The sequence below is a fragment of the Heloderma suspectum genome, chromosome 13, assembly GCF_057233095.1.
Source record: "Heloderma suspectum isolate Gila_16-S chromosome 13, 16-S_ref, whole genome shotgun sequence".
NCBI classification, from domain to species: domain Eukaryota; kingdom Metazoa; phylum Chordata; class Lepidosauria; order Squamata; family Helodermatidae; genus Heloderma; species Heloderma suspectum.
The window spans coordinates 27,157,653-27,171,229 of record NC_139470.1 but is presented as its reverse complement, the minus strand read 5'-3'; the positions used below and the strand labels follow the sequence as shown (position 1 = coordinate 27,171,229).

The window sequence follows — 13,577 nt, the reverse complement described above, 5'->3', positions numbered from 1 at the left end:
TGACATGCTTTGCTGCCAGTTTTTCAATGCCTGTACTGCAATGGCTGTGTGTGCTGGGGACAATGGGAGTTGTAGTCCACCACATCTGGGAGGCCCCAGGTTGGGAAAAGCTGATCTACTGGTTACGTTTCGGGTGACAGAGAATACCAGCATCCCACAGAAGCCCCATTCCAAAGCCGTCAAAACCTTGCACCAAACATGAGACTGTGTACTGAGATCCCCGGTCTGTTCCCAGTTGAGCAGGGAAGGACCCTTTCTCACCAGTGCTTAATGCAGAGGTGCAGAGTCTCAGGCCCTGGGTCCCACTCTGGCCCTCTGGGATTCCCCAGATGGCCCTGCTTTCCCCCAACCCGCTGATCATGTGGCGGCTTTCCAGCTTTTGTGCAGCTTCCCCCGCCCCCTTCTAAAGGGTTGAAATTCCTCTCTTAAGGCTCAGTGACCGGCAGGAAGAGCTTCAAGCTACACCATGCCGGGCTTTTTCGCCTTGCTCCCTTGGCCTTCTGCCCTGCTCATCACCCCAAAAGCTTCCCTGAAATGGAATCCAGCCCACAGGCTGGGAGAGGGGCCTGCACCCCGGTAGCCTCGTGGGTGGGTGCAGGGCGCTCGGTTGCTGGGGGCATGAGCATGGGAGAGGCCTGGCCAGCACATCTGTTTCCACGGCGTCCTTACGCATTAGCTGAATGCAAGACGCTGACGCTGCGTAGGAGCGCCCTTAATGCATTACAGCACAAACCGGTGAAACGGAGGCTGGGGTTTTGTGGCTTGGTCTATGTTGTTTTAGAAATCCCAGGCTCAATAGTTGCCCTTTTGCCGAATTTGGATTTTGGGGGGAAAGAGGGATGATAGGAAAGGTAGGCGTGAGTGCCCATAGAAAGGCAGAGGGATGGAAAACGTGCCTGGAAACCACAAAAGAAGCAGGAAGCCATGAAGACTACAGAAAAGCTCCAACCACTGAGCTGTGCAGCCTTCCACATATACACTTCATGCCTTGTCCCATTGAGAACTATGCAACTGGAGGTAAGCATCGGGCTGTTGCTACTGAAAAGCTCTGAAACTGCCCAGAAGCCCTGTGATGCGCAGTGAGGGGGAGCATGTTCTATGGGGATATCCTATGAGGACCGACAGAGGATGCTCTATGAGGAATACCTGCCCATGGACTTTAGAACTCAAATTCCCAAGCCTACACTTTGGATCCAGCCCTTCGTGATGTCAGAGCAGGCAAGCCAATAGCAGGCACAGGACACCACAGTGTACGTTCCTGCCTTGGCTCACCAGAATATCAGAGCAGATCAGCCAATATCACCAAAAGGGGGCTGGGGGAGAGAAAAAGATCAGGGGTGAAGGAGATGGCAAGAATAAAGAGGTCACAGGGTACAAGGAGAGGGCAGTTCAGGGTCAACGGGAGAGTCCAGAGACAAACTAACCTGCAATTGCTACAGCTGACCAGTGTGAGATATGGTCCACATGGCCACTTGTACCCAGCCATTACAAAACAGATGCAAGGGCTGTAAACCTGCTAGCAATTTCATAAAGGGTGGGGGGAGAGAATTAAATGGATTCAATTCCCATTCTGTCTTTGCATATGCATGGCTGTGGTAGTAAGGTTCATCTGCTTTAACAAGGGAGGAGAGAGTTGGATTTTTATTCCAGATTAATTGGGAGCAGAGAACCGCCCTGTCCTTCACCCCAGTCCAAGGGGCAGTTGCACATAATTCACACCTTCTGTGCTTTCTGAGAGAAGATGCCAGGCCTGGGGGGTGCGGAGCAGATTTTAATTTGCAAATAACACTGTCAATCATCCGGGGCCCAGCAAATGCCCCATCTCAGAGCCCAGCTGGGATCTTTTGCTACTGTCCTACCGGGGCTTTATTCACAAACGACTTCTGCCTTGAAGTCCTTTATTTCAAAGTAGCTGGTCGCTGGCTGATTCTCGCACGACTCCAGCATTTTTGAAGTCAACAAAACACACTGGTTTCCTCCAGGCGGTTGGTTGTGGGCTCCTACGTCAGTAAGCCTCGGTCTAGACCAGGGGTCCCCAACCCCTGGGCCACAGACCGCTACCGGTCTGTGGCCTGTTAGGACCTGGGCTGTACAGCAGGAGGTGAGCATAGGGGTGTGTGAAACCCCCTTACCTTGGGTCCGCAGGGGTCTGCAGGGGTGGGGGGGAAGTGATCCGTCCCTCCCCCCTGGAATCCTCCCTGGCCAGCTCTGCTCCGCAGCAAGTCTTGCGGAGCTGCCAGCCGGCTCCGGCTGCTGGCGGACTTCCGACTGCTGGGACGCAAATGGCGTCCACTATTTGTATATATGCTGTTTGTGTCCCTGTTCTTCAAGTAACAGGTTACGTAAATCTTTACGTAGCCTATTACTGCAAAGAACACGGACACAAATGGACCCCCCCGGTCCATGGAAAAATTGTCTTCCACAAAACCGGTCCCTAGTGCCAAAAAGGTTGGGGGCCGCTGGTCTAGACTGTAGAGCTCCAGGAAATCATGGGATAAGACGGGTATCCATAAAAGGTCATTCACAGGTGGATTTGTTCATGTGAGAGGACCGGCAGAGGATGTTCAAGGGGAACCAATCGGTAGTGGTGAACAGGGCCTGCTCGAACATTAATTTTGATACCCTAGTCCCCATCGTGTTGAATATGCGTGTACGTTAAACCATAAAATTGTATCTTATCCTCAAGGGTTTGCACACTCCGCCCCCTCTGCATATGAGCAAACGTGTATTCCTGCTCCATGCACTCATACAGAGCGTAGGGAAAGGGGCTGCGATCGGAAATACTGCTGAGGATGAGGGGCAGAGCCACTGTTGCCTCCACACCTCAGACCCCGTTGTCCCCTCGGTCTCTAGGGCAGCATGGAAGATGGAACTGCACACCCCTTGGAGAATTCCCCAGTCCGCCTGGACCTCCACGGAGGTCTGTTGTCCTGGGCGGCTTCCTGTTCTGTCCCTTCTGTGAGGCCAGGCCAGCGGTGCCACAGGCAAAACCCTCCCCTGCACCTGGAGCCCTGGGTCCAACTTTGCAACTCATCCGCCTTCCTGTTTCGTTCTTCTCCAGTCAAAGCCATGAAGAACCACCATTTCTTCCCAGCTGCACCTGGTTTTCTGCCCGGATCACGTGAGCAGCCTCAGAAAGCCAGGGGCTTGCTGCCTTCCTCTGTTCACTCACTGGTTGCGGCCTGACAGAGGCCACTTGGGATGGGCAAATTGGCTCTCCGCTGTCACCACGGTTTCATCCCCAACGTGGCCTCCAATCAGCAGAGAGACTGCGCCCTCTACGTGGCCAGTGGCTGCCAGTGCCACCACTGCCCGTTCGGTCGGGAAGCCCATTTTCTGGAGCTGCTGAAGCCTGAAAATGGGGGGGGGGGCAGACAGAAGGTGGGTGTCATCAGATGGGGCGCAAATGTACCCTTCTCTCTCTCCCCACCATACATACATGTATAAATCTCCCGCTACTCCCCACGGAGTCTCTCTCTGTCCTCCGACCGCCCGACAAGATTTCTCCCTAGCTCTCACCGGAGAGAAGAAACTGAAGATTTGGAAAGCGTCACTCCTTCCTCCGCCATGTCCTGCAGAGAGGCCTGGATTCCAGCTTGCAGCAGCTCTTTGTCTGTCAGGGATTCTTGCAGGGCTGAGAAAGGAACATCTGAAGCCCCATGGCGGACGGAGAACGGAGGCAGGGAACTAGAGGCAAGCAACAGCCCGGACTCCTGTCCCAGCCCTGGGCTCTCACCAGTCCAGTAGAAAGCAGAGGGTGATGTTGGAGGTAGAGATGGGGTGGGAAAATCGCTGGGGAAAAGGACCTGGGTGTGGAGCTCTGGAGGAGGAGGAGGAGGCCTGGGAGCCAGGAGAGAAGCGGCAGTTAAGACGGTGAAATGAGTCAAGTCAGGCTGATGTACACACGGCATATTGAGCTGTGCAACCTGTGACCTTAAGTGTAGCTCTAAATTATTTGGGGCCACATTATCTGAAGGACTGCCTACACCTGTCTGAGCCTGCCCAAGCATTAAGAACAGCATCCTGTTCTCTGGCCCACTGGCAAGAGCCACTAGACTGGTGGCTACAAGGGACAGGGCTTTCTCAGCGGTGGCCCCAGGAAGTTCCAAACGTGTGGGCCCACCACTGGGAGATATGTATGGCTTCAACGCTACTGGCTTTTAAAAGGACCCTGAAGACTCATTGATTCTCGTCTGCGCTTGATACGTAAAAATCATTAGCTGCTGCTACTCTGTGTGTGGCTATGTGTGCGCACGTTTAATTGTATGTTCTTGTTTTTGTAGTATTGTAAGCCTCCTTGTGGGAGCAGTGTGCCCTGAAAGGTGGGCTACAAATCTCAATAATAACAATAAACAATAATGATGATGATACACCCAAAATGTAATGTATGGTGTGTGTTTTTTAAAAAAAGGCATTCCAAAACATACAAGGTCACTTTGGAAACTTATTAGAATGTACAAACGAAGCCCCCTTCCATCTGTTACTTAGGGTTGATTACTTCATTTTTATCCTGCCCGTCCTACAAGGAGCTGAGGGCAGTGTGCGTGCTCCTCTCTCCTCTTTTTTTCTCACAACAAGCCCTGCAAGGTAGGTTAGGCGCAAAGATTGCAACCAGCTCAAGGTTCTGCCAGGGAGATCCACGGCTGAGCCGGGGCTCGAGCCGGGATCCCCCCGGTTGTAGCCCAACACTCTCGCCCCGCCTGCCCCAACCAGGGGCCTTCCAGAACGTGCCATTGGCCACACTGGCCAGGAATTATGGGAGCTGCAGTCCCAACATGTCTGGAGGGCACCAGGTTGGGGAAAGCTGGAGCAGACAGTGCTGGGCTCCTCAGTGATCTCAGGCCACAGAAGGCCGCTTCCTGTGTTCAACCCAAAATACTAATTGGGGAAAGGGGAGAAAAGAGGAGGGACCCAACCACATGCTGGTGGGGAAAAGTTGACCCATGGTCTTTAAAAGAATGTAAGGCCGTAGTCCTATGGGGACGGCTGTAAGCTGCTGAACTCAGAGGCCTACGGCCTTCTAATGCAGAGCCGGAGGATGGGCAGAGGCAACCTGCGCCTCCGCACTCCCCCCCTCTGCATTTCAGCTAGAGGTCCAGTTGAGGCATTGGGGAGGGAAGGAGGCTGGGGAGGCTGGAGTATTCCTCATAAGCAGGTCTCCCTAGACCCACGGGAACGTCGCCTTCACCTTCTCTCCGAGTTTGCTTTTGCGATCTCGGAGAGGCAGCTGGTGCGGTTTTCTCTGCGCCAGCTGCGAGGAGGAGGGGGCAGGGAGCTTGGACCCCTCGGTCCAAGCACTGACTCTGACCTCGGATCCAAGAATCCAAACTATCTTATGGGCCCCCAGGTGCTGTTTAGGGGCCATAGGATTGCTCTCTAAGGGTGCAAAACATGCACAGGATGGCATCTTAAGACGATCGGAAGAGCCATGCTGAATTCGACCAAAGACCTCTCTAGTCCAGAATTCTGTTCTCACAGTGGCCAAACCGATGCCCCAGCGGGAAGCCCATAAGCAGGACAGGAGTGCGGCAGCACCCTCCCGCCTGTGTTCCCTGCGACTGGCATTCAGAGGTAGGGTTTTGTGGATCAGCAAAACTCAAGCTTGTGGAACTTCTCCAAATTCCATCTCGAATCTCGTTCTGACTCGCGTCTGTATCAGATTGTGAGCTTTGTTTTTTTTCTTTTCGCATGAAAATCCATGCATATTTTCATGGGTATTTCCCAAAGTGTACGCATCAGTTGTGCACATCTTTGAAATGTACACATTCTTCTCTCATCGATCAAAGTGTATTTATGAGCATTTTTCAAAAGTACGCATTTTTTCATGCATTGTTCCAATGTATCCATGCTGTCAAACCATTTTGGGGGGTCAACAAAGCATATTGCAAGCTTGGAAATGTATGGACCTTCACTGCAGGCTGCGTCCGAGTCCGTGTTCAGTCCGGAAGGTCCGAACTGAGTAAATCCTGAACAAAAATGAACTTGAATGAATTTCTCACACACCCCTATCCAGAGGCACGCTGTCTCCAACACTGGAAGTATTGTGGCTGGCCTTGACCTTCATGAATTTGTTTAAGCCCCTTTTAAAGCCACCCAAGCGCGTGCCCATCCCTGCATCTTGTGGCAGCGACTTGCATATTTTTAGCTCTGCGTGGTGCAAAGAACCCCTTCCTCTGAGCTGCCCTGGATCTCCCACCATTCCGCTTCACTGAACGATCCCAGCTTTTAGTATTATGAGAGAAGAAGAAAAACGACTCCCCGCCCACGCCCTCCACACCATGCATCGTTTCGCACAGCTCTCTCGCCTCTCCCCCCAGCTCTTACTTTGTTCATGCATTGGTCCAAATTTACCTTGCCCTTTTGGCTGCTGGGTCAGTGGCTGGAAGGATCTCAGCTGCGGGGGGCATGACGAAGGGCAGGAAAGAGCCCCTTGCCTGGGTCCTACCGACGATCCTGTCATGCAGCCTTTCTAGGCATCTCTCCGATAGTTCCAGTGGGGAGAAAATCCCAGCCCAGTCTGACGTGTCAAGGAGAATTCCTCTTGCCCAAGTAAAACCTAGCTGGTGGTCAGTCCGGGGCAGTAATAATTATGGGTCAGAGCTCTGTTGCTTGGGCCAACTGATGTATTCTCAGAGACCACTCTGTTCTCATAGGAACCGAGGCACCTGCCTTATACGGAGTCAGACCCTGGGTCCATCTCTCCCAGTATCGTCGACACAGGCTGGCAGTGGCTCGCCAGGGGTTCAGGCAGGGGTTTTTCCAGCCCTACCCAGAGATGCTGGGGATCGGACCTGCAGCCTTCTGCATGCCAAGCAGGGGCTCTGCCCCAAGCTGCGGCCCCTCCCTTCTCAAGGCGGTGGCCCGGAGAGCGGGCACTCCCTCTCCACAACGCGGTCGGCACCGCTCAGCCACGAGGCCTTCTTGGCTGCTGCTGCAGAGCCCTCACGCTTGTGCAGCCCGGTGGCACGTGAAGGCCCAAGAGGGACGTTGCCAAGGTGGGGCCTCGCCCCCCCTTACAGATTTTGAACACATTTGGTTTTCCTTTACCAAGGAAACGGTCGGCAAACTTTTCACCACACCTCAAGTTAGAATTCCCTATGGTTGGCAGGGGTCAGTTAAGGCGGGGGGAGGAGTGTACCTGGATCCGAGGCCACCACCACTGAGCCCTAGACACCCAAACTTTTGGAAAAGGATACAAGCCAGGCCTGTCAGCAGCCCACACCAGTGCAGGAGGAAAGGAGAACGGGGGGAGAGGATCTGGCCGAGCCCAAGCAGCAGCCCAGCTGATAGAGCTGCCGAAACCCAGCTCGAGCCCCCCCTCTGCCTCCGGTGGCAGCCCAGCGAGGCCAGGTGTACAGGGGTGTAGCCGCCCACAGCAGCGCCAGGCGGAGCTCCCCACCACCCCGCCAGGAGCAGGTACAGCAGGGCCGAGGCGGCAGCGCTGATCACCGAGGCGTGGAGGTAGCGGAGCGTGCCCTGCTGCAGCTCCTGACGCCATGCCAGCAGCGGGAAGAGGAGCAGGTTGAAGACGAGCAAGGCGGCATCCGCGTGGCACAGGCAGTAGGTCACCAGGCGGTAGGCTGCAAGAGAAGATCCAGCATCTTCTTCACACAGGATATTTTTCTTATTCTTATTGTTATGATTGCATTTATATGACACTTTTTGGCCACTCAGAGGCCATCAAAGCAGCTTAGATAAAATACAACAATACTAAGGGAGCAACCCTATGCAGGTTTAGACAGAAAAACGTGCTAACAACTCCCAGCATTCCCTGGCTGGGGAATTTTTTTCATCTAAAACTGTATGGGGTGACACCCCAAATATACAAAACCACTAATAAGATTACGCGAGAATTCCCTATTTGTAATAAACAGACACACACACGTTCACTGGCTTGTCGCTCTCTGTGTTATACCTTCTCCACGTCCATTCCCCTCTTCCTTAACGTTTCATCATTTGTATACACCGACATGCACCCCCTTTCGACTGCAAAGAAATGAAGGGGTTCCCAGGCACCTCCGCTAAAGGTTGAAGGCTTTGGAAGGTGGCAGAAACAACTAAACCAGCCTCTCCCCCAACCTGGCACCCTCCAGATGTGTTGAACTACAACTCCATCATCCCAGGGATAATGGGAGGTGCAGTACAACACAGCTAATGGCCATGCTGGCTGGGAATGATCGGAGTTGCAGTCGAAAACATCTGGAGGGCACCAGGTTGGAGAAAGCTGGTCTAAACCAGGGTTGGGGAACCTCAGGCTCAGGGGCTGAATTCGGCCCTCCTGGGATCCCAGTCTGGCCCTCCAGGGTTCCCCAGATGGCCACACCCCTTGCCCTAGCCATGCCCCTTTCCCCCAACACCAACTTTTTGGTGGCTTCCCGGCTTTTCTGCAGTTTTCCCCCCATTAGAAAAGGTTGAAATGCCCCTCCTAAGGCTCAGTCAGTTTGAAGCCCAAATCGGCTGGTGTTTTTTGTACTTTGGCCCCCCCTCCCCTTTGCTTTCAGTCCTGCCCACCGCCGGGATGCCACCCCCGAGAGCTTCTCCAAAATTGAACTTGGCCTCTGGGCTAAAAGAGGATCTCCGTCCTGGCCCCAGGGGCTACCGAAAGGTGGCTTTCACTCTGCGTGGGAGTCTGTGCAAGTGGAGAGCCATGCTGCCAGGGTGAGTGGTGGGAAGGGATGCCTCTCCCTCGATTTGGTGTGCCTCTGCCATGGATGCGGGCTGCAGGCAGCAAAGGACAACCTGGAGGAGGCAGATACCTACCTTGGAACGGGCTGGTGAGCAGGCCCGGCGCAAAGGCCAAACGCTCCCCAACGCCCACCAGCCAGGACAGGCAGAGAAGCAGCATGAGGGTGGAGGAAGCGAGGGGGGGGCGCCGCAACCCCCGCAGCCTGCTCAGAAGCCTCCTGAGCAGCATGCCCTGCGAAGAGAGAGGACACGTCAGCAGGGTTATCGTCACTGATGGGGGTAACGCATCTCTTCTCTCAGGCTTGAATCGCAGGCTATTCAGGCGACGCAGCGGAGCTGCTGTCTATGCAGACTCTGGGCCTCAGGACACACGGACGTGTCCTCAGCCCGGCAGTGGCAGCGACAGGCTGGCATCACTCTCGCTGGGCCAAACTCGAGGGGAGAGGAGAGAATTTTTTGAAAAGATGCCTTTTCCTTTCAGTCTGCAGCCACCATTTGCAGATTGTTTGCCTGTCTGTGTGAATATCGATAATCCTGGCAACAACTCATATATACCCGTCCAGACCCTAAGATCATCTTCAGAGACCCTCCTCTAGGTGCCCCTGACAAATGAGGCAGGGGGAGCTATTAAGGAAAGGACCTTTTCAGTAGCGGCACCCTGGTTATGGAACGCCTCCCCAGAAAGGTTCACCTCGTGCCTATGTTGTGGTCTTTTTGGTGCCAGGTGAAGACCTTCTTATTCTCCCAGGCATTTTAGTGCTTTAGTTTTTGTTGTTTTAAAACTGCTATCGTATTTTTGAATCTTTGCACTGCTGCTGGTTTTTACTTTGGTTTTATACTCTAGTTTTAAATGTATACATATATATTCCCTTTTATTGTGCTGTATTTTATCATTTTAATTGTCGTGAACTGCCCAGACAGCTTTGGCTATTGGGCAGTACAGAAGTGTAATAAACAAACAAATAAATACAACCCTGTAGAGTGGGCCAGAATTATTATCCCCCATGTTACATATTCTTATCACCTATATTACATATAGAGGCAGAAACTGAGACACAACAGCTTAAGATCTAAGGCCACCCAGTGATGTCAGGGCGGACGGGAAAACATAATTATTATTTCTTTATTCATTTGATTTATACTCTTTCCACCACAAAATGGCGCTCAAGGTGGATAATGATAATAAAACCAAAATTAAAACAAAAACTTAATTAAAACCATCTTTAAAAAATCAATTAAAAGCACAATTAAAAACACAACAATAACAGTAATAAACAGCACTCAACCCAATAGATCTCCTTCCAGCTTACATGCCAAAGCCCTGCCTGAATGAAAGCGTCTTTGCCTGCCAGCAGAATGACGACAGAGAGGGGGCCAACCTCGCCTCCCTTGGCAGGGAGTTCCAGAGCCTGGGAGTGGCCCCCAAGAAGGCCCTCTCGCATCCCCCGCAAATGTTCCTCCAATGGCAGCAGGACTGAGCGAAGGAACTCCCTGTTAGTTCTTAAAACACGGGCATGGTCGTATGAGAGAATTTGGTCTTCCAGATAGCCTGTTCCCAAAGTTGTGCAGGGCTTTATAGGGCATAACCAGCACTTTGAATTGTGCCTGGAAACAGACAGTAACTCACGCTCTTGATTGCCACCTACAACAATTACCTTGTGTAGCTAAAAGATGCCTATGGAGTAACTAATTTGCGTTAAGTCATTTTCAGCACAATCCTATGCTGGAGGAGACCCACTGATTTGAGTATGCTTCGGTGCACCTAGCTCTGTAAGACTGAACTGCACGGGCTGGAATAGTGGAAAAGTCCTCCCTCTCTTACTACGCTGGAACGCAGGCTCACCCAAGAAAGATGATCTATGGCATTGTGCAAAGTCCTTCTTCACATGACACATAATTCACTTGTGGACCTGCCTGCCACAAGATATAACTCCGGCTGCTTTTTAAAGAAATTGTGATGGGGGGGGCAATGCAAATAATACAACATTCAAACAAAAACTAAAATAGAGTTAAAACAGAGCAAGGGGACATGGAAAAGATGGGTTAAGGCAGCTTTCCCCAACCTGGTGCCCTCCAGATGTGTTGGACCACAACTCCCATCACTCCCAGCCAGCAGGGTCGGACTAAGTTTTGACACGTAAATTGGAAAGACAACTAGTTCAAGTGGCATTGAAACAAAGCGGGAGAAAATTGTGGAGGAAGCTCAGCTGACCCAAGGTACAGAATGCGGCGGCTCGCCTGATTAAAGGCAGCCGCAGGCAAGATCACACCACTCCAGTGCTGAAGGAGTTGCACTGGTGACCAGTTGTTTTCCAGGCCAAATTCAAGGTGTTGGTTTTGACCTTTAAAACCCTATATGGTTCCGGCCCAGCCTATCTCAAGGAGCGCCTCCAGCAGCACCAGACAGGCCGCTTAACAAGATCAGCCTCGGATGGCCTTCTCTCTGTCCCATCAGCCAGGACAGCGAGACTGGTGGGGACGAGGGAGAGGGCCTTTTCTGTAGTGGCCCCCACTCTGTGGAACTCCCTCCCTGAGGAACTCCGTCATGCCCCCTCTTTAACGAGCTTCCGCCGTGCATTAAAAACGTGGTTGTTCAGGCAGGCATTTGGGGTGGGTTAGGGTATTTTAGAAGGTGTTTTTATTGTAGAACTTTATTGCTTTAACCTGTTTTATTATATGTTGTACATCGCCCAGAGTGGCTGGGTGACCAGCCAGATGGGCGATTAATAAATTTAATAATAAATAATTATTATTATTATTCAGGCGTGATGGCAAAATGGAGCCCCCACGTCCAGGAGCAGGATACCTCCGAGTGATGAGGTGCCGGGAGCGAACAATGAGGGAGTGTACCTGCGTGGGCGCTTCCCCAAATGCCCCTTCAAAGGGACCTCGGCCTGAGCCGGTTCTTGTGCATTTTCCGGACAGCTCTTGAGCCCCAGCAGCACCCCTGAGGGCAGAAACGAAAGCCGGGCTGTGGGAGGCAAACACAGTGGGGTCACAGTGGCCACAGCACCCTTGCGTCTTTCCGCGTGAAGCTCTTCTTGCCGGTGACTCGGTCTTGGGGGAGGCCTTTCGGCCCTTCAGAACTGCGGAGGGGGGGCGCGTGGCTTTATTTCCCGGCCTCCCCTCCCTTTTGCTTCCCAGGCCCTCATTCTGACACCCCACACGGCTTGCGGTGCTCTCCCGCAGGGAGATTGCTTGCAGGAGATTGGGGGGTCCTCTGCAATCTCGCTTGCAGGAGATTGGGGGGGCCTCTGCAATCTCGCTTGCAGGAGATTGGGGGGCCCCTGCAGTCTCGCTTGCAGGAGATTGGGGGGGGCCCTGCAGTCTCGCTTGCAGGAGATTGGGGGGGGCCCCTGCAGTCTCGCTTGCAGGAGATTGGGGGGGGGCCCTGCAGTCTCGCTTGCAGGAGATTGGGGGGGGGCCCTGCAGTCTCGCTTGCAGGAGATTGGGGGGGGGCCCTGCAGTCTCGCTTGCAGGAGATTGGGGGGGGCCCTGCAGTCTCGCTTGCAGGAGATTGGGGGGGGCCCTGCAGTCTCGCTTGCAGGAGATTGGGGGGGGCCCTGCAGTCTCGCTTGCAGGAGATTGGGGGGGGCCCTGCAGTCTCGCTTGCAGGAGATTGGGGGGGGCCCTGCAGTCTCGCTTGCAGGAGATTGGGGGGGGGGCCTGCAGTCTCGCTTGCAGGAGATTGGGGGGGGCCTGCAGTCTCGCTTGCAGGAGATTGGGGGGGCCCCTGCAGTCTCACTTAAAGGAGATTGGGGGGGCCCCTGCAGTCTCGCTTGCAGGAGATTGGGGGGGCCCTGCAGTCTCGCTTGCAGGAGATTGGGGGGGCCCTGCAGTCTCGCTTGCAGGAGATTGGGGGGGGCCCTGCAGTCTCGCTTGCAGGAGATTGGGGGGCCCCTGCAATCTCGCTTGCAGGAGATTGGGGGGGCCCTCCTCCCACCCCACCCCTCATTCTACCCAGCTCGAGAAGGGCTGCTTGGTGAGGGAGGCTGCGGCTGCACCAGCCCGCCGGCACGGCCCGGGCCAGCATGCGGCCATTTTGGTAGTGCCTGCATTTCTGTGCAGGCCAGTTACACCTCCAGCTTGCACATGCTGGAAGCCGGCAAGGGAGTGTGGCTAAAGAGGGACTCGAGATGAAGGCGGCAATGTTTGGTGGGGGGCGGAGGAGAAACGCGAGCAGAGGATTTGAACTCGGCCCCGGTCTGTTGCGACAAAGAGCCTGCTGGATGTACCTTGGGGGAAGTGGGGGGTGTTCAGTCATCTCTCTTCTCCCGCCAATCTAGTGTGGCTTGACAATCCAGTTTCTTTTTCACTTTTCTTTTTCTTAGAACGTGTACTCAGACGCAAGCCCCAGTGAGTTCAAAGGGGCATATTCCCCTCCTTATTATTGGCCGTGCTGGCTCAGGATGATGGGGGCTGTAGTCCAACACACCTTGAGAGCGCTAGGTTGGGGGAGGCTGCAGCATGCACGGTTTCAAGCACCACGCGGAAGCGCTGCTGAATTTTTGGTCGCAACATTCCAGCAAAGAAGCCGATTCTCTGGCTTTCACACGCAAGCGTGGTGGAAAATCTGAGCTTGACCCTTGTAAAGGGCCTTTATAAAGTGCTCGTTTGCTGCCCTGTGGCCCAGAGAACCGCGTACGCAGCTGCCGGCCCAGTGCCAGCACCCAGCACGGCCCGAGAGCTGCCAGGGCCCCTGCAGGGCCCACCGGCACGAATACCTGCCCTGGCTCCTGAGCCACCATTTACAGTTTCCCACCGCTCCCCAGAGCTCTTAATGTGGTGTTATCCTGGGGCGTTGTGGGCAATTTGAAATGATGGCCATTTAACGCCTCGCTGGGGGGCATTTTAATTGCCCATAAAGCCATGGAGCTGTGCAACACTGGGTG

At 53.8% G+C, this 13,577-nt stretch overlaps 1 protein-coding gene across 6 annotated transcripts; it reads right to left on the bottom strand.

The window, feature by feature from the left end:
- Positions 1 to 1,628: 1,628 nt before the first annotated feature.
- Positions 1,629 to 12,974, bottom strand: RHBDD3 (rhomboid domain containing 3). Of its 6 annotated transcripts, XR_014785701.1 has the most exons (8): positions 12,646 to 12,735; positions 11,536 to 11,656; positions 8,761 to 8,917; positions 7,197 to 7,580; positions 6,352 to 6,517; positions 3,520 to 3,840; positions 2,083 to 3,352; positions 1,754 to 2,042 (listed from the first exon to the last, which is right to left on the bottom strand). XR_014785701.1 is itself a non-coding variant. In XM_084819426.1 (7 exons), the coding sequence occupies exons 3-7, from the start codon at positions 8,912 to 8,914 to the stop codon at positions 3,169 to 3,171; spliced, it is 1,209 nt and encodes a 402-aa protein (XP_084675552.1). In that variant the 5' UTR covers positions 8,915 to 8,917; positions 11,536 to 11,656; positions 12,646 to 12,735; the 3' UTR covers positions 1,629 to 3,168. The 6 variants fall into 6 exon arrangements, 4 of the variants coding, with proteins under 4 accessions (XP_084675552.1, XP_084675554.1, XP_084675553.1 ...); XM_084819426.1 differs by having other exon boundaries at positions 1,629 to 3,352; XM_084819428.1 differs by lacking the exon at positions 12,646 to 12,735 and adding an exon at positions 12,921 to 12,963 and having other exon boundaries at positions 1,753 to 3,352.
- Positions 12,975 to 13,577: the final 603 nt, after the last annotated feature.

Coding starts and splice junctions, on each gene's coding strand:
- RHBDD3 (XM_084819428.1), bottom strand. CDS start 12,949: ATGACTGAACACCCCCCACTTCCCCCAAG. Junction 7,581..8,760: donor GCTCACCAGCCCGTTCCAAG/GTAGGTATCTGC, acceptor CTTCTCTTGCAG/CCTACCGCCTGGTGACCTAC. Junction 3,353..3,519: donor TCTTCAGTTTCTTCTCTCCG/GTGAGAGCTAGG, acceptor CCCCATTTTCAG/GCTTCAGCAGCTCCAGAAAA.